At 35.2% G+C, this 20074-nt stretch overlaps 1 protein-coding gene across 1 annotated transcript in view; it reads right to left on the reverse strand.

Moving 5' to 3' along the window:
* LOC129229773 (serine/threonine-protein phosphatase 6 regulatory ankyrin repeat subunit B-like) overlaps positions 1–20074 on the reverse strand; it is a 67295-nt gene that overhangs the window by 4397 nt on the left and 42824 nt on the right. Inside the window, exon 3 of the mRNA XM_054864146.1 lies at positions 8216–8310. Within this exon, the coding sequence (XP_054720121.1) occupies positions 8216–8310 (95 nt within the window). The remainder of the gene's footprint in view (positions 1–8215; positions 8311–20074) is intronic.

Consider the following 20074-nt stretch of genomic DNA (forward strand, 5'->3'; position numbering starts at 1 on the left):
TAGAATGCTAAACTATAATTCAATCCAAAATTTCATCCAAATCGTTAGCGCCGTTTCCGATATACGAAATATAAATATATATACATACCCACAAGAATTGCTCGTTTAAAGATATAAGATCTGATAAACAAAGTTATGATTCATTTCATCCCCTACCATTGCACCAACCTTCAATTTTGGAGGCAGGAAAGAAATAATTTGCCCCAAAATCATAGCAAAATAGTAATGTTTCCCCCGTATTGTTTCTTTGTTTTTCCATTATTTTCACACAAAACTAAAAATAAATCAAAGTATCAGATCATATGTAAATCCACATAACTGTCTTTCTACAACATCTAGAGTGCAGCTGTTTTTTTCTTTTCTTTATTGCTAGTTTTCTTTTTAATTTCAGTTGTAAAAGAGAGTAATGTAGCGAGATCTATTTAAACATACTAGGGTTCGTCCAGTGGTCGAAATTCGACCTTATTCATAAATGAATATTTGAGAAAACTTGAATGAATTTAACTATTTCCAACATTTTTATTTTGTTCCTTACTCATGTTTACTGCATATCGGAGGAAACGTACAATTTTTGTATGTATACACAACAAACAGTAAAAATGTGTTCCAATTTTACTTTTTGTCTGTTAATCTTAAAATAAATGGATGAAAAGGTACATTTATTTCTGTAGTGGGGTCGTTTCTGAAATTTTAAAAGATTTTTTTTTGAAAGAGCATGTTTAAAAACATTGATTTTTGCCGTTTTTTTAAATAATTTGAAAATAAATTAATATTTTTTAACAATTATTTTAATCGGTGCGCAGATTGAAATTCATTTTTTACGCTTCTGCAGATTGCATCAAAAGCGATAAAATGCCAATCACTGATGCCATTAGCGCACATTGCAAATTATCATTACCTGGAAACGCGGATGACATCAAAGCGTAAACATTTAGAGCGGCAATGGAGCAGCGCGCCAAGGTACATCACTTGTATCGCCATAAAGACAGCGCCTTATTTCCAGAATCGGACTTTTAAAAAACTTAGTAAAAAATAACTGTTGTGAAAATAAAAGTTTTTTCTGGCTCCACGTTATTTATTTATTTATTTTTTTTTTATTTAGTTTTGCTTATTCTACCAGTTTCAGTGGCTAAAAGTAGTACTTTTTACTGAAGGAAACAACCCCATTGAGAAATTTGTGTGGTCGTCAAATTTTTGGCTTGAACAATTTTATTTTGAATAGAATATTGCTTTGTGTTAAATCTTTTCGCCCTGGCATTGGAAACAACAAATTTGACGCCAATATATAAAAATCGCGGCTCAAATATTTCCCCAGTGGTTTAGCTGAATATTTTCCCAGTGGAAACTGATTTCAGGGCAGATTAGAGTCATTAAAATTTGACGTTTTTAATATGTAATTCATTACTGGCTGGAGAAGAAATGTTTTTACATTTTTGCAAAGAAAAAAGTACTAAAAGCAAGAAAGTTCTAATTTCAAAGGGGGGGGGGCTCGAGCCCCCCTTGCCCCCCTATATGGGCGCCCTTGAGAGCTGGCACATATTTTTGCAGAGGCAGTAGTGCAAAAAGAAGTAATTGGAATAAATTTCGGCAATCTTCTACTCATAATACGATTTTAAAGGAAAACAAAAGTAAAAAGTGACAATTTTTTAGCAAGTGATCTAAATTCGTACTTTTAACAACTGTCATAGAAATAATGAGAGTTTGAATAATCTGTTGATCTATCTATTTGAACAATGAAAAACATCACAAACAGGGCTTTCTTGTCGTTGATTGCAACTGTATTTGTTTGCTGTTGGAAGTCTAGGTGTATATATTTTCTCAGTTTATTTATTGCCACCATGTTTCGTCAAAATTATGCACAAACTTCTTGTTTGTCAATCGCATGCGCTATTTTATTTTGTTAATGAAATTTTGAACAAACCGAGACATAGACCGAGAAGCCGCTGACTAAAAATAATCTGCCAAATAATCAAATTAAGCCATTTAAATATAAAATAACCGACTGAATAAAAACACAATCTACTAAATAACGTGAAAATTTTAAACAAAACGCTCCATCCATCAAGTAACTAACATAACATCAAAAGTTCCACCAAAATGTTTATTTATCCACCAAATTACTGCAAGATAAGAAAAAAAATTATTTTTGACATGTTGAATTAAAATTATGTTTTTCACTATCCCGAGTATGTGTGTGTGTGTGTGTGTGAATGGGGTGTCTGTGTGTGTAGACGTTAGTGTGTGCGTAGGCGTGTGTGTGTATGTGTGTAGTGGTGTATGTCTGTGCTAGAGGTGCGACATCGATGGCCAAACATCGATGTTTCAAAACATCGATGTTCGAAATTCATCGATGTTTTCAAACATCGATCTTTTTATCAATATATAACATACATATTTGAGTGTACAACACTACAGACTTAAATGTATGATAATATGTAACAAATGTTTTTTAATGGATCAGTAAATTCTATTTTGGCATTGCGTCAATTCATTCTATTATAGCTATTTTTTCAGAAATTTCTAAGTAAAGCCAATAGAAAATTAAATACTACATATATTCTCTAACCAATTACGTACAACACCACATTTCGCAAGTCAACAGAAAAATAAACAAATCAGACCAGAGGAAGCTTTCCTGTCGTCGTTTATGTTTATAAAACATTGAAAAAAAAATGCCATGTTTATTTTGAATGCATTCATTCTATACTCCGCTGAAGCTTAAATAGTTTTGGGAAATTTCAGATAATCTTAACACCGGCAGCAGCGAATTTACTTTCTTTGAATTTTTCTATGCTATTTTATAAGCAATGAGGATTCTGAGCCAACCTTGGAGAAACAATTTAAGGAGCATATGTGGTGCTTTTAAGAATCATTTTGAAATTTGGCGGAGCAACCCCGTATTTTGCACAAAATTCAATTAAAAAAACGAAAACCACTCGTCTTAAATTGTTTTTGAGCTTTGATAATCATTTTATCATATCACTATCATAAAAATAAAAAACAGCTTTAAACACTATGTCATGCTTGAAAACGCTCGGCCGGGAAATGCGGAGCAAAGTAACTTTTTTGCACAGCTCACGGAGCAGTTGGCACCCCTGTTTGGCCTTATTTTGAATGGTAGCTGACAGGAACTCAGCTCCTACATTTTTCAAATTTAGGTGATGTTGATGTTTCCGAGAGTTCAATGCGGGGGGGGGGGGGGGGGGGTTGGATCAATTTACAGATAAAATCGTTTTTTTTTTCTTATTTTGAAGATCAATGTTTTGAATCATTGATGTTTTTCAATCGATGTCACTTCTCTGTAAAAAATTTTATTACAATTTTCAACTAAAATACAAAAACATCGACATTGAAACAACATCGAACCCAAAACATCAATGTTCCAAAAACATCGAAAGTTAAACATCGATGTTTCCAAAACATCGACATCGATGTCGCACATCTAACTCTGTGTAGGCTTGTGTCTATGTGTGAAGTGGCGTGTATGTGTAGACTTGTGGTGTGTGTATGTGTGCAGGCGTGTGGGTGTGTATCTAGGCGTGTGTGTGTGTGTGTGTAGACGTGGGTGTGTATGTTCCCCTTTCGCTTGCATTCGGATGGGGAAAATCAGTGTTAATTTCAATGCTAACTCAAGTAAAGTTGGAACTTAGCGAACACTTGGCAATATGTAGCTAAGCTTTTGTTCATCAAGTTTTGTTGCCAATTTGATGATATAGTATCGCCAAGTTTACAATACATTTGGCGAAAAAAAATTATTTTTCGAGTCTTGTTTTAATTTAGCGCTATTGGCGATATTTAGATAGACCATTGAATCACGTTAAAATTGACAATATTAGGAAACATAATCTCTGTAAGCCACTTGTTTGCATCGGTTCGAGGCAAACTGGGGGGGGGGGGGGGAATTTAAAGTGGATCTCCCTGTTTTTTTTTTTTTTTTTTACTTATTTAAAAAACATTTATTCTTTGATAGATTTCAAAGGAAGTAGTGTGGTGTTCACATCATATTTCTCTCTCTCTCTCTCTTTTGTAAAATTTTGAGTAGAAAATGAAAAATTCTGGAAATTTAGAAAAAAGTTGAAAATACATCGAAGTTTTAACAATTTTCAAAAAATTAATAGTTCTAGGAAAATTAGTACATCTCCGACCTCTGTTACTAGCATTGTTTTTTACCAACTTATATTTGGCGTTATCCGCGAAATTCACTTATCTGTGGTTAGTGTAGGGGTGCGACATCGATGTCGATGTTTTGGAAACATCGATGTTTTTGTTAAAACATCGATGTTTTTAACATCGATGTTGAACTTTCGATGTTTTTGGATCATCGATGTTTTGGGTTCGATGTTCTTTCGATGTCGATGTTTTTGTATTTTAGTTGAAAATTGTAATAAAAATTTTTACAGAGAACTGACATCGATTGAAAAACATCAATGATTCAAAACATCGATCTTCAAAATAAGAAAAAAAAAAAACGATTTTATCTGTAAATTGATCCAAAAGCATTGAACTCTCGGAAACATCAACATCACCTAAATTTGAAAAATGTAGGAGCTGAGTTCCTGTCAGCTACCATGCAAATTAAGCTCAAACAGGGGTGCCAACTGCTCCGTGAGCTGTGCAAAAAAGTTACTTTGCTCCGCATTTACCGGCCGAGCGTTTTCAAGCATGACATAGTGTTTAAAGCTGTGTTTTATTTTTATGATAGTGATATGATAAAATGATTATCAAAGCTCAAAAACAATTTAAGACGAGTGATTTTCGTTTTTTTTAATTGAATTTTGTGCAAAATACGGGGTTGCTCCGCCAAATTTCAAAATGATTCTTAAAAGCACCACATATGTTGTTTCTCCAAGGTTGGCTCAGAATCCTCATTGCTTATAAAATAGCATAGAAAAATTCAAAGAAAGTAAATTCGCTGCTGCCGGTGTTAAGATTATCTGAAATTTCCCAAAACTATTTAATCTTCAACGGAGTATAGAATGAATGCATTCAAAATAAACATGGCATTTTTTTTTCAATGTTTTATAAACATAAACGACGACAGGAAAGCTTCCTCTGGTCTGATTTGTTTATTTTTCTGTTGACTTGCGAAATGTGGTGTTGTACGTAATTGGTTAGAGAATATATGTAGTATATAATTTACTATTGGCTTTACTTAGAAATTTCTGAAAAAAATAGCTATAGAATGAATTGACGCAATGCCAAAAAAGAATTCACTGATCCATTAAGAAACATTTGTTAGAGATTATCATATATTTAAGTCTGTAGTGTTGTACACTCAAATATGTATGTTATACATTGATAAAAAGATCGATGTTTCAAAACATCGATGTTTTTTAGTCGATGTATCAAACCATCGATGTTTTAATTTCGACCATCGATGTTTTGAAACATCGATGTTTTGCTATCAGTGTCGCACCTCTACTACAGTGCTACACTATTCCACGGTAATCGGAAGTTTTCTGTATTAACTATATACGTTTTGGAGTATAAATACGTTATTGTTTTTCTAAACCCGTTAAATATATTGCAAAATAGAAAAGGAGCTATGAATATTATTGTTAAATGATTTATTGTTCTATAACTGAAGGGCTCAAGGCGAGAAGGTGATATGCTACATGATGTGAATTTGCAGGAGGCCAACTTCTAATTTCTGAAAAATTCTACAAATATTCTTTTTGGTTTTATACATTCTATATTCTACAAAACTAAAACCAGATACGTTTCTTTGACAATGGCACAATCCATTTTCTTGTTTATTCCAGTTATCTCAAAGCGGCATTTAGACCGAAAAAAACATTTTTTCAAAAGTGTGGCTTATCGCGTTCTTGCCACGAGCCCTTCAATTGTTCTATGAATATGAGGGGGCTATGAACATGAGGGTGGTTCAATAATACATTAAAAAAAATAGCTTCTCCTTGATAACAGGACACCCCTCAATACTTTTAGACTTGTGGATAGTAATATACTGGAAGAATTTCAGCTTCCTATTTCAACTGAGAGAGGGTGGTTAACTCCGTACCCTAAACTTCATATCTATGGGGAGGGGTTTTTAAAAAATACATTGAACTGAAAAAACAATGCTACTTATTATAATATACACGAGTAATATGCATATACATTGCAATAAAATAATTATTTACAAAAAAACAGCGGGGGAAATTAAATGTTTCCAAATTTGTGACATTTTCTATCTACGGCCAATGTTAAATTGAGAGGTCATCATCTTAAAATTTAAGTATGAAACTAAAACTTTTACAGCTTAATACTCTTAAAGAACACAGAGGGTGTACTGAACTCTAGCTGGATTTTTTTTTTTGAACCACCCTAGGGGGCAGAGGCATTTGTATAATTATTAAATAAAAACAATAAACCCGACTACGTAAAAACCAAAAAACTAAAAAGAAAAATGTATAAGCCCAGTAGCTTAGAATGTTATTAAGTAGTACTGAATAACTACACCGTTGAAATAGTTTTATAACCGTACACAGATAAGACAAATCATAAATTCAAAAGCAGAATAGAAGGATCAACAGACGGGGCTCATTCGATTTTTACGGGGTTCCTTGAGTCAGAAAGAAATGGGCCCCGACTGTTGATCCTTCTATTCTGCTTTTGAATTTATGATTTGTCTTATCTGTGTACGGTTATAAAACTATTTCAACGGTGTAGTTATTCAGTATACTACTTATTAACGTCCTAAACTACTGGGTTTATACATTTTTCTTCTTAGTTTTTTTGGTTTTTACGCAGTCGGATTTTTTGTTTTTATTTAATAATTTCTTATTTGACACGTTTTAGTTAATTTTCGCTGACTTAGTTACTATAATTACGATACGGTATATTTCGCAATCTTGTCATTTCATTGAGAGAGTCTGTTTGTATCGTGAGGTCTATTAAGTAACTTGCGGTGGTCTAGACTACTGATAAATAGTCCCCCTAGGGACCTAACTCCGCTTAAAGCTACATGTGCTTGATCTTCAGCAAAATTGCGCGAAGTTAAGTCAACCACAGCACAGCTATATAAACAGCCTGTATAACCAATGATGACGCGGAATTGGAAACGTCACCCCCCCCCCCGTCAATCAAATCTTTCTCGCAAAACGAAAAAAAGCTTCTCAAGAAAGTACGCGTCGCGAAACTCAGTCCCTTGAATCAAGGCAAAAACAAATGCAACATGTTAGCGATGAAAATCGAACTAGTAGACTTTCTCTCTTTTGGTTGCTTATTGCACTGGTTTAATTTGATGAAGACTACAATCTAAGTGTCTTGCCTTCGTTACGCATGATATATTTTTTATTACAGTACAGAATACACATAAAGAACACATTCTATTCTATTCTATTCTAGAGTCACAACTGACTTCAACTGTATTTATGTCGAGGACTGCATACTAAGTGCCTTGCCTCCATTATTTTATATACCGATAGATGGCAGCACCATCACCGGATCGAACCGTTAGTGAGAATTTTGAACTAGTCCAGGAGCTAATAGCTACCTAGTACTAGCACCCCCAGAGGTATCGTTTCACTTGGAGGACATTGAGACCACGAGCATATTTAACGTCGCCCAGTCCCCATTAATGACGACGGTGGGTCTTCGACCAGCGAGGATCGAACCCGAGGCCCTCCGGTCCCGAGTCCAATGCCTTACCGATCAGGCTACCACGGCCCCTAAAGAACACATGAAAGAATTAACATCAGAAAGAGGAGAGAGTACATCCGGAGCGAGGGTGTCTTGACCCACCGCCTCAAGCGGGAGAAGCAATCGCTTAGACCACTCGGCCATTGAGACCCCAACCCCAATTAGCAGACTTAGTAAACAAAAAATTCAGGCAGTGAAAACTACCGGCATTTGTCGCACGCAGGTAGCGTGCGACACAGTGTGCGACACCCAGCGTGCGCCGATCCCAAACTGACAAAATGGCAACTGGTTTTTGAAATGGTACTTTTGATTACTGTCATGTGTTTAGTGACACTCCCAAGGTTAAGACAAATCGATTGACGTAAAGATTACCAAAATTGGTCAATTCGTTTAGCCTGTACAACGCCACATAGGAACAAAGATACATATATAGACTGATAAACACATTACCCTCTTTTGCGTCGCGCACGCGCAGTCGGGTAAATAGTGGGAAAACCACTCGCTTAAATATTGCGTTTTTTTCATAAGGTTACTATTGAGGTGGTGAAACCTAATTTATGGAAAGGATTATTACCTGACATAGTATTCTTCAGCACTTTCAGTTGGACGCTTCTCGTAAAAAAACCAATCATCTTCGTACGGATCAGTTTCTATTTCGTCAGCCATTTCCTGAAAATTGATAATTAAGTTCAAACAAGTGATTCATAGCAAAATTATAACATACATTTTATCTCGAGGTTTTTTGATTGAACAATTTATTTGCAATTGATTGAAAGAACTCCCCGATCAGAAATTAACTGCCAGGAAAAAAAAAAAAAAAAAAACTTGCTCGCATAATGCAGGGTTGGAAAACCAAATATCTATTCGATGAATGAAACTAACAATTTTGTATCAGAAATCTCAATTATTTTTACAGGAAAAGGCAAAATTTTGAAACAGAATCTTCAGTCTCATTATCAGATTTATTTAAAACTAGTGGTACCCTCACGGCTTTGCCCGTAGTAGAAAATGAAACATTTCATTTGGTTCGCCTATATATTTACAAATAATGGATGTTGAATTTCTCGCCAATTTGCTATATTAATTTGCTTGCCCTTGTTATGGTAATTCACTCGTCCTTGTTATGGTAATTTGCTCGCCCATATTATCTTAATTTGATCGCCCACGTTAAGGCTATTTGCTCGCCCAAGTTATGGTGATTTGATCGTCCACGTTATGATAATTTCCTCGGTAAAATGTTTTCAAAATTGGAATAGAAAAAGAACGAAATCGAATTTTCGAAAGATCGCTTCGAGGTGCTCCCTGCTATACTACGAACCAATTTTGTGCCAAATTTCACGAAAATCGGCAGACGGTCTTAGTGCTATGCGAGTAACAGACATCCGGACAGAGATCTAGAGACACAGGCTTTCAGCTTAATTATTAGTAAAGATTTTGTAACTCATTCAAAATTTTAGAAACTGGGGATTAAAAAAAAAAAAACCTCATTTTACACTAGTAGTACAGTCAAACCTCCCTACAGCGGACACCGTCGGGGCCCAAAGTTTTTGTCCGTTAACGGGGAGTGTTCGCTATTGGGGAGTCTGAATTTACAATGACATTTTAATTTTGTATTTTGAACCTACACATACAGTGTATGATTCTAAATTAAATTAATGAGTGCTGCTTATATAAGTGTACTTACAATATATGAAAATAATCCGCTGAATCTCCCGAGAAAATAAAATAAAATAAAGGAAGGCATTTGTACATTGTTTCCTCTAGCTGAACAAAACCACTCAAACACAATAGAAAACGTACTTGCCACAAAAGCAGTGCTGAGCAAAATCTTACCAGACACAAAAAAATAAAACAAAACTCTGCTGATTTACTGTCCGCTAACGAGTAGCGACCCTTTATACTGAGAGATGCGACACAGTTGTACTGCGCGCTGATTGGTCACTGGTAAAAACCGTCCAACGCTCAAGTTCCCGTCCATAGGATTTGCATTGCGCGCAACACGCGCTTAAAGAAAAAAGGTGGATTCCTTTTAAAATACGGAAAACTATGCAATTTAATTTTTGGTTTTACATTCCTTGACGTGTTGGTTACCTATATCTTGCCTTCACTAAGGAGAAAATTTTCCCAGGAATTTGTGAAAAATTGTTTTGTTTTGCCAGGCTTACGTTCAAGGTTTTGTTTCTTGTAACCTAAGCGATATTTTCGACTTTGATGGCAAACCGATACATTTAGGATATACTTTAATGTGTTAACTTACTTTCTTTCGAAATTCATAGTGTTTTCTTTCCTGTAATATTAGTTTTAATGCTGGATTTTCCGATTCATGAAAGAAGCATGCTTTGGCGACATTCGGGATTTAAACACGCGCCAATCAGGTTACTGTACTCAATGTTAAAAAGTTTGTATTTACAAACAAACAAAGCTGGATAATTGAAGGATTCTCTTTTACGTGATTTATATAATAAAGTTGTTGCTTTAAAACCATTAGCAAGTGTACGTTTGACCTTTTTTTTTTAAATCTGATAGCGTGAACTTTTGAATCAATTGGCTTCTACATTCTAAAAACATTTTAGTTCTTTTTATTTCCTCCTGTTTTCGCAGGGTTTGCTGCTATATTAGTACATATAAATCCGACGTTTATTTTAAAATTATCATGATGTCTGATAATTTCAATATTTATTTTTGGAAACACGATGCTTGCAGTATCGTATATGAACATTACTTAGTTCCTCAGTTTTCGAGGCTATGTAGCATGGTGGATAAGGGACGCGCTTAGGGGTAGAGAGGGCGTCGGTTCGATTCCCGATGGAAGCAAAACGTTTTCGTCAGCGCATTTTAAACTTTTAGTATTATCACTGCCACAATTAGTTTTATCACCAATTAAAATCCAATAATAATTTTTTACTAAATAAAAATAAATTTATTAAAAAAAAAAAAGATTTTTTTTTTTTAAGTAGAAATTTTTTGAAATGACTTGCACAAATAATGCGCTCAATTATTCTTTTACAGAATTTAATTTTAATTCAGCGAAGAAACGATTTTCGTTGTAATTCAGTTCGACGGGGTTTTTTTTTTTTAAATAGAAATTTTTTTAAATGACTTGCACAAATAATGCACTCAATTATTCTTTTACAGAATGAAATTTTAATTGAGCGAAGAAACGATTTTCGTTGTAATTCAGTTCTACGGATTTCTTCCTCATACGATATTAAAAGCTAATGTGCTTGAATTCAAAATGCTCCAGTAAAAAAAAAAAAAAAATAGTTGAAACTTAAGTAGTTGAAACTTAATTCATCACTGAAATTTATTTAAAATATCATATATTGATATTAATGAATTTTTAATATGTTAAATGTGTTTAATACGTGTATAAAAAGTTCTATGGTTGGGGTCGTAAACATAACCTCGCAACATTGTGAAGGCTACGCAGCGCTGCCGTGTTAGGTTTGCCTCAATATTATTATTAAATTTTTTTATAAACCTTTAACAAGATTTGATTTGCGTAGTGTTTAAAATATATTCATTCATTAGTCTGTATCAAAGCAAAATGTATGGCAAAAAAATTCAAAATTCAGCTGTTTTAGATTTAACTACTCTCTTAACTAAATTTATTGAGCAGATTGCTTGTTTATTATAATTAAATGCCTTAGGTACTGGCTTTTCAAGTACTTTTCAATTTTTTAAGGAACGAATCATGCAATTTATTGGGAGTCGGGAGTAAGGGGCCCCAACAAAACGGGGGGGGGGGGCTAAGCTATAGCTTGTTTAGCTTATAGGTAAATCCGGCCCAGCCGAAGATTTATTTCGAAGGACTAAAGAGCAATATTGTGAAATACCACTTGTCCCAAATATATCAATCCTTGAAAATAAATAAAAAACACGATATGATACATAAACGGCAAAATTAAGCGTGGAATATTCATTTTTGACCGCGTGAAACTGGCTGCTCTGCGCCAAACAAGCGATAACGCTCCAGGCGCGGATGCCCTCGCCAATTCGAGTTGGACGGTTTTTTCGACTCGGAAGTATGCGCAGAAACGCTATTTCAGCCTGTGTCGCATCTCTTAGTATAAAGGGTCGCTACTAACGAGGAGTGAAACACATTATACGCCTATCTCGAGGGGCTGGGGATTCAGAAACTGTCTGCTAACAGGGAGTGTTCGCTAGCTGGGAGTGTCCGTTAAGGGAGGTTTGACTGTAGTAATGGAAAAAGTCAAGAAAGAAAAAGCTTTCCTGGGTCCGTTTTATTATTATTATTATTTTTTTATTTTTTAGGTTTACAATTAGAAATAATATTTTACTAAATACAGCCATTGATGTGGTTCAGAAGTATCAGTTTTGTATCACATTCTGAAACTAGCTGCAAGTGAAAAATCTTACTTTTACAAAGCACACTGAAGCGCTGACACAGACGTGACAACAAAATTTTACAGAAGAAAAAAAAAAAGAAAACAAACCTTTAATGTGTTGTCCTTCAGAAAAAGAAATACAATTGTTGCCAAACAACTATTTAAAATTAAAACAAATTACAAAATTAAACCCATGGAAAAATGCAAAATAAAGTTTGTTCAAAATTTTCTTAGAAAATACAAAAAAAAAAAAAAAAAAAAAATTGAATTTTGTCATCTTGAGTTCAAATTATGTTTTTCGCAATCACGAGTGTGTGGGTGTGTATGTAGGCGTGTGTGTGGGGGGGGGGGGGGGGGTACGTGTGTTTGTGTGTAGGGGGTATGTGTATGTGAGTGTATGCATGTGTGTTTGTGTCTGTGTGCAGGCATGAGTGTTGGTAGTTGTGTGTATGACTGTCTGTGTGCGCGGGGGCGGGGTATGTGTATGTGTGTGTAGGCATACGTGTTTGTGTCTGTGTGCAGGCATGAATGTGTGGGTAATTAAGTGTATGTGTGTGTGTATGTGTAGGTGTCTGTATGTATGCGTGTGTGTATGTTTTTGTGCATGTGTGTATGTGTTTGTGTGTGTGCGTGTGTGTAGTTGTGTATGTATGCACGTGTGTGTATTTGTGTAAATATGCGCGCGTGTATAAGTGTGTATGTATGCGTGTGTGTGTAGCATATGGATGCAACCTGGAGAGGGTTCTCGCTATAGGAGCATCATCGTGAGGAGCCGGTCGACGGTGATGCTGCAGAGGGTGCTGGCGGGAAAATAAAATGATAGCACATCAAAACAGTCAAATGAAAGCAAAAAGCAATCGTGATTGCTCAAAAAAAAAAAAAAAAAAAAAAGAAAAGCAAGGTTATGATTTATTAAAACAACCGTCAAGATCATACTAATCAACCGTTTATGATCTATAAATCATTTGTTTTAAAAATTAAAACAATTCAATAGTATGGTTTTAGCATTTATTTTAATATTTAGGTTAGCTAGGAACTGATATATTATCGTAAAACTCAGTCGCAAGAATAATAAGGTAGGGAAACGCTTCTAATGAACGCATATTCCTTATGGGCGTTTTTTCCAATGAAAGGCAAAAAGTATATTCTTTACACATATATGGACTCATGCCCGTTGATCGGAAGTAATATTTCCTACTTTCGTACAGAAGGCGGGTAAACATTTTTTGAGCAATCACGAATTGCTTATTTCCCTCACTTGACCGTCGTTGATGTTCCTTTTACTTTTCCGATTACGCATTTTTTTTAAATGGATTTACCTGGAATTACCTAATGTACAAAATATACAGTCTAACTGTGACGGGTGCATATTTCTGCTCCATTCCCATTCCATTCCATTTATAGAAACAAGAAACCCAACGACTGGGGTCCTATCGCAACTCACGGTTGCAAAAAATATAATTTGAATTCAAGGCGCCAAAATTTACAAGATTGCCAGGGGCTGGATGCAGAATGCTTTTTGAAGTGATAATTTCTTGTGTTATCGTAAACCGATTTGTGACATAACGCGCTTAAAGGGGTAATTTAATTATAAAAAAAAATGCAAGGAACGCAGGCTATGCGTAGCCACGGTGGCTCGACCTGAAGACGCGGACGTCGCGAAGCGTATCGCGATCCAGTGGGCGTAGGTTCGAGTCAGATATGAGGCAGATCGCGGGGGCACTTTTCGAAGAAAACTCTAGAAGTTGCTAAAAATGATTTGTAAACAAAAAATATATATACGTATCGTTGTCATGCTTTTCTTATAAGTTAACCAACAATCCTTATATATAATTTCTGAAGCCTGTTTTTTGTTCCTACACGAGATCTTCCTTATTTCTTGATCGATTTCTTTGATTTACCCCTCATTTTAAATCTTATCGTGCAGGCTAATGACGAAAAATACACCCACGCTCTAAAAAATTTTTCTGTCTCTTTTTTGTTGAAAAAACCTGTTTTAAAGCACCGGACTGAGGTTTTCGGTTATTTTAATAAGTTTAACTTGCGCTGTGGCTGACAGAGCCGAATGGCTCGATCGGCAGAGCGTTCGACTGGTAACCCAAAAAATAAGTGTTCGGGCCCAGCCCGGACTAACTGTATCGAAAATTCAGAGTAATCACGCATTACATGACCACTTAAAATACAATAAATAACAGAAGTCAGGCAATAAAATAAATGAGATTAGAATGCTCCTTGCTGTTACGAAAACTTGATGCAACCTGTAGCAATTGTTTCTTAATTGTAAGGATTTTTTTTTTCTCTTCTATTTTTGAAACTTAGGGCTCTGATAAAACTAAAGCATAATGTAAGCGAAAATATGAGTATCAGGTTCAAGATTTCAGACTACAGTAGAATAATTTTTGCTTAGAAAAAAAATCGTGTACTGAAATGTAGAGTCTTCTGATGACAGTTTTTGACCCTTTGTACAAATAAAATAATTACTACCCCAAATTGAAATTACGCTTTTCATTTAGTTAACCTATGAATATTTATTAGAATTCGAAGCAAAACATTAAAATTACAAACAACTCGATGGGTAAATTATTATTATTTTTTTTTCTCGTTCGGAAAAAACTAATAGCCAGTTATATTTTTACTACATTCGAAAAGTTACGCTTAAAAAACGAACATAGTTTAACTGATTTTGTGTTTGATCGTGCGGCTAAATATAATAATAAACACGTGTTGCCATCTAAGCCATAACAGTTCAAGCAGAGTACTATAGCAAAAAAAAAAAAAAAAATTTATAAATTTTCAAAAATAAAAACATTTCTCTTCAATATCTTATCTTAGATGTTATTTCTGTGGATTATTTTTCTGTCGGTATGCGAGATCTTTCTTCTATCTTGAAGAAATTTCTCCCTCATATTGAAGCTTACCCTGCCAGCTAATGACGAAAAATAGACCTATGGTCAAAAAATCAATTTTTCGGAAACGCCCCTTGCTGCTGCAAAACCTTAATTGAAGGGTGTTTTTAAGTTTTGACTCCGTTCACATAATTAAACATAATCTTACCTATACTAACAATATAAAGCAGTAAAGTTTGTTTGTTTGAACGCGCTAATCTCGGGAACTACTGCTTCGAATTGAAATATTCTTTTTCTGTTGAATAGTCCATTTATCAAGGAAGGTTATTAGACCAGTCAATAAACACAACATAGCGTGCATGGAATATGCGATAATTTTTGACTTCAGAATATTGTTAGGGGTAGTTAGTAAGTAAACATACTAAAAGTCAACGCCCCTAGGGGTGAGCTAAAAGTGGGCGGAGTGGGAAGAAAATTTTGTTTTTTTTTTTCGAGAAAATGTCGAAAACGGTGAAAAAAAAAAAAAAAAAATGCGTTTAAAATAAAAATTCAAGCGAAACAAACTTCCTATGAAACTGTTTCTACACATTTCAACATTTATGGACAGCCTTTTACCAAGGAATCGGACGAAGATTTGCAAAATTACATATACGCAGCATGAATTGGTGGACTGAGGATGTGCAGAAAGTCAGCACAATACAGACTGTTTAAAGAAATTGATAATGACATTGATTTAATTTAATTTGAATTTGTTGTTACTGAGGATACTTAGTCTGCAAAACTGTTTGGAAAAAAGACACTACTGTATAAACCATATGGACATCAATGTTAGTTAGAAAGTTGAAACGACGGTCAAACGAGAAGGTTTCTGTCCAACTTTCATAATAACAGTCAGCTGACAAATCCGCTAATGATGAAGCTGTTGGAAAACGAGACACATACGCTCCGAGCTTTAGTTGAAAGGTGTTGTTAACTTTGATATTGCGAAGACGGCCATCATCAGATGGCAATATTCTTCGGTAGCTATCATTTGAGAGGAAGTCCTCCAGGTTGTTCTCTTGATAGCCAAATCCCTAACTGATCACAATATACTGCCGTCAAAATGTAACAGAAATCTGAAATCACACAACATGTGTATCTAAGGTATATATCAATAGTTCTTCTTCCGCTGAATCCATCGAAACTGCAGTGGTCATATGTATATCTCATGGTATGGTGCTTTAGCCGCAGAAAGTTCCCTATAGATCATTTATCAAAATAGCTGCAAACATCAAGACTAATCTCTACCTCTGCCGTACCCTAGGTACACCTGTATCTAGGAACCAAATGGTGAAGTGCCGGATCGGGGGTTTGGGAAAGGAGGAATGACCAAGTCGTGCTGAAACTCTCGGAATCGGATCTTGCTCCTGTCGGAGTCTGTCGCAAGCTTGCATTGAAAAGGCAGTTGCAACAACAGAATCAAAATATTTATCCAGGACGAAAGGGACGACGATGACATCAATACACTAAAAATTTCTTAGAACAACTTTTCCACTATTGGTGACCTGACCCTTCCTCCTCAAAATAAAACCAAGATGTCATTTTAAAGATGATATTTTCATTTTCTAATTACTGTCAGTCCATATTCCATACAAACACTTTCAAAATATGAATAGTAATAATGTAATAAGAACTATAATTACAAAAAGGTGCTGCTGGTCAGCTACATTTACATTGTTTCTATTAATAAAATGTTCACTATCATGTTATAACGCCATATATTCATTTCAATAAGAATAATGAAATTGAGTACATGCTAGAACTTTATAGTTTTTGGTTGCTTGTCAGCTGGGTGTCGCGGTGATTGGGCATAGTCTTCGTATTTCTTTGGCATCAGGTTTGAATTTGCAGCTCTAGTGTTCAGCCGGTGGATTTTCAAGAAACAGAAAACTGTCAGGGTCCCTGTCACATGATTGCTGCACAAGATCCCCTGAGCGCCTCTGAGACAAAAAGAACGAGATAATTTTATTTTTTCGAAAAGTATTGGTTTTCAAGAACGCATACCTAAAAAACCGCTAGAAATTTGACATATATTTATGAAAACAATTTCACAATAAATTTAGTTAACTTTCACTTTTATTCGGAACACATTTTTCCTGCCGTTTCCGAGATATAATCGAAAACCACAAAATTTGGCTCCCCCTTCTCACCTTTAACTCTCCTCCCCTCCCCCCTAGGGTCGGCGACGTTCAGCATGTTTACTTATTAATTACTTCTAACAAATTTCTTACTGAGGAAGTGCTGACTTTCTGCACTTCCTCAGTTCACTTTCATTAAATAATGCCGTGGGCATGGATCTAATTCATACTGCGTATAAGTCGTTCTGCAAATCTTCGTCCAAAAAAGGATGTTATACTTTTTTCATCATTTTTGACCTCCTCCCCATTTGTCACAAAGTACTTTTCATAACTAATTTTTATCAACATATTCGCATTAAAAAAAATGCTTGATATCACACTTACTACACTTTTCTTCCCTTTGTCCTCTTGTCACCACAAAGTCACAATTTCACAACCCCCTCCCCTCAAACATCATTTGTGTTGTAGTAATCCACAAATACTTCTTTATTGTCCATCAGGATTATCGAATTCATTGAGGAAAGAGGAAGTGGGCGATGCTTTCGAGTTAGTTTGAAATTTGTGATTTGCAAGTGTTCCATGTTTTGCTGAGAAAGTGCGTGTTTGAAATTCTGTAACTTTTGATTGGTTGAATAAAATATAACAAAGTAGCATATCAAATTGAAGGAAATTTAAAGCTGTTATTGCCTTTTCATGAATACAAATCCTGGGAGGCACTAGGAGCAAATGTTTAACAAAAGGGAGATTTTTTCCGAAAATCATCGATTTTTCATAATATATACCCAGAAAGTTATTGGAAATTTGACAAATATGTGCAGAAACAATTTCATAGAAAGTTTATTTCGCTTGAATTTTTATTTTGAGCGCATTTTTTCCACCGTTTCCGAAATTTTCTCAAAAAACCCAAAACGTTCTTCCCCCTCCCTCCCACCTTTAGCTCACAACCTAGGGGCGGGGACTTTTAGTATGTTTGCTCACTAACTACCCCTAACAGTATTGTGAAGTAAAAAATTATCGCATATTCCATGCACACTACACCCCTATTTTGAGCACTCATTGAATGGACTATATAGGCTATTTTTTGAGTGATAACTTTTTATGGGAGAGTAAACCGATTTTTGATATAACGCGCGTTACGGCGCAACTCTCGTCTGGCATTCATTTCGTTCACGTATACGAAGCGCGCATGGTCGCTGAAATTTTCTTTCTTTACTCTTTGGGTCAGCTTTAAGCGTTAAGTGATACTAGAAAAAGTAATGAAACTAGCAGAAGATGGATGATCGTCGCAACATAACGCAATATCCTGACGAAAGGTGAGTTTAATAATACAATATAGTACCAAACACATTGTAAACAATATATATTCAAAACAGCATTTAATCTTTAAATTTATTTTTAATACAAAAACATTTTTGCGATTAGTTATAATACTAAAAATATTTCGCTTCATTTGGGGTTTTGAACTGTGATAAGGTGTACATATTTTACACGTTCTTCATTCTCGCAGACTCCGCAACGCGGGGGTTGGGGACAGCCGAGAAAACAAAAAATAATAAACAAACTTTAATTTGTGCATCATAGAATAAAATCTAAACTGACTTGAACTTTAAAACAATCACTCGTGGAAAAGTCAGTTTTTTTCCTTTTCTTTGTGTGTGTGTGTGTGGGGGGGGGGGGGCAAAAATGATGATACTAAAATTATTCCATCTTTTAAACGTATTGTGTAATTAAAACGTCAAAATATAAGAGCAGGAAGCGTAGCAGTTTATCAGAATGACCTTGATTGCATAAATATTTTCACTCCAAATATAAGATTACATGTTGATAATGCTACAAGCTTTTTTTTTATCCAATAAGGCTGCGTAAGAAGCCTGTAAGAAATATGTGATGTGCCTTTTTTTTGGGGGGTGGGGAGGAGGTTACCGATATCTGATATTGAAACGGCGATAGAATACATGGAAGAATAAAAATAAAACAAAATAATGTAAACACATCAATAGTGGCTACACGGTTACACAAAACGATATTGGTGAAATGTGTATAGAGGAATATTTCAATGAAGCACAGAAACAAATTATTATTGCCAACATATATATGTCTCCAAACCAAAGTGTTTCAAGTATTGTTCAATTTATTCATAAACAGCTTTTAAATTATACACAAGAAGTTTCCGCTTTAGTTAATGAAGATTATTATACAATTCCTTCAATTTTAACAGGATATTTTAATGTTAATTTTGCTTCTGATCGAGCTAAAATTTACTATCGTTTCTACAATCCAAATTACAATTACAAATGATTAATAAGCCAGGAGAAGCCACTACAAGTGACGAAATTGTACTTGATGCAGTCTTTGCAAGATTTTTAGATATCATACCATGCAAAAAATTTCGTTGTTTATTATAGCTACCATAAGCCAATTGTTACTTTTATAGGATTAAAAAATGATAATAATTTAATCCTATGAAAGTTATCACTTCTGCCGAGCGTGCCCCCCCCCCTTTTTTTTTCCCAATGAGGCTGCGTAAGAGGCCTCCTCAGCCTTTAGCAGACATACGCAGAGTATTTAGTATGGTAAACATGGAGAACGGCATTTTCAAATGTAAGAAAAATGTGATGTGTCTTTTTTGGGGGAGAGGGGAGGGATTTGCCGAGATCTGATATTGAAACGGCCGTAGAACACATGGAAAAATAAAAATAAAACGAAATAAGGTAAACACATCAGTAGTGGTCAGTGCTTCAGTTGTGGCCATTTCAAGGTTTATTTTATGAAAAAATAGGATTCCAATTCTCCCAATGGATTCAAAAACGCATCAAACCTGGAGGAGGTATTACCTCCTACACGTTTAAATACATGGGGAAAACTGGAATCCTACTTTTTCATATAAACCTTGAAGTAGCGATACTGAAGCATTGGCCACTACTGGTATGTTTACCAGTAGTGGCCAATAGCACCTTAGGCCCTGGTTTCCTAGAAGCGAAATCACCGAGCTTTGGCGTCGCTACTCGGCGTGACGCTGAAATCAAAGTCAAGTGATTCCGGCGTGGCCACTCACGACGTCCATTTCGCTCGGGCGCGCGCGCCCGAGCGAAAATAGGAAGAATCCGTAGGAAGAATCAAC

This window comes from Uloborus diversus, chromosome 9, assembly GCF_026930045.1.
Source record: "Uloborus diversus isolate 005 chromosome 9, Udiv.v.3.1, whole genome shotgun sequence".
NCBI lineage: Eukaryota > Metazoa > Arthropoda > Arachnida > Araneae > Uloboridae > Uloborus > Uloborus diversus.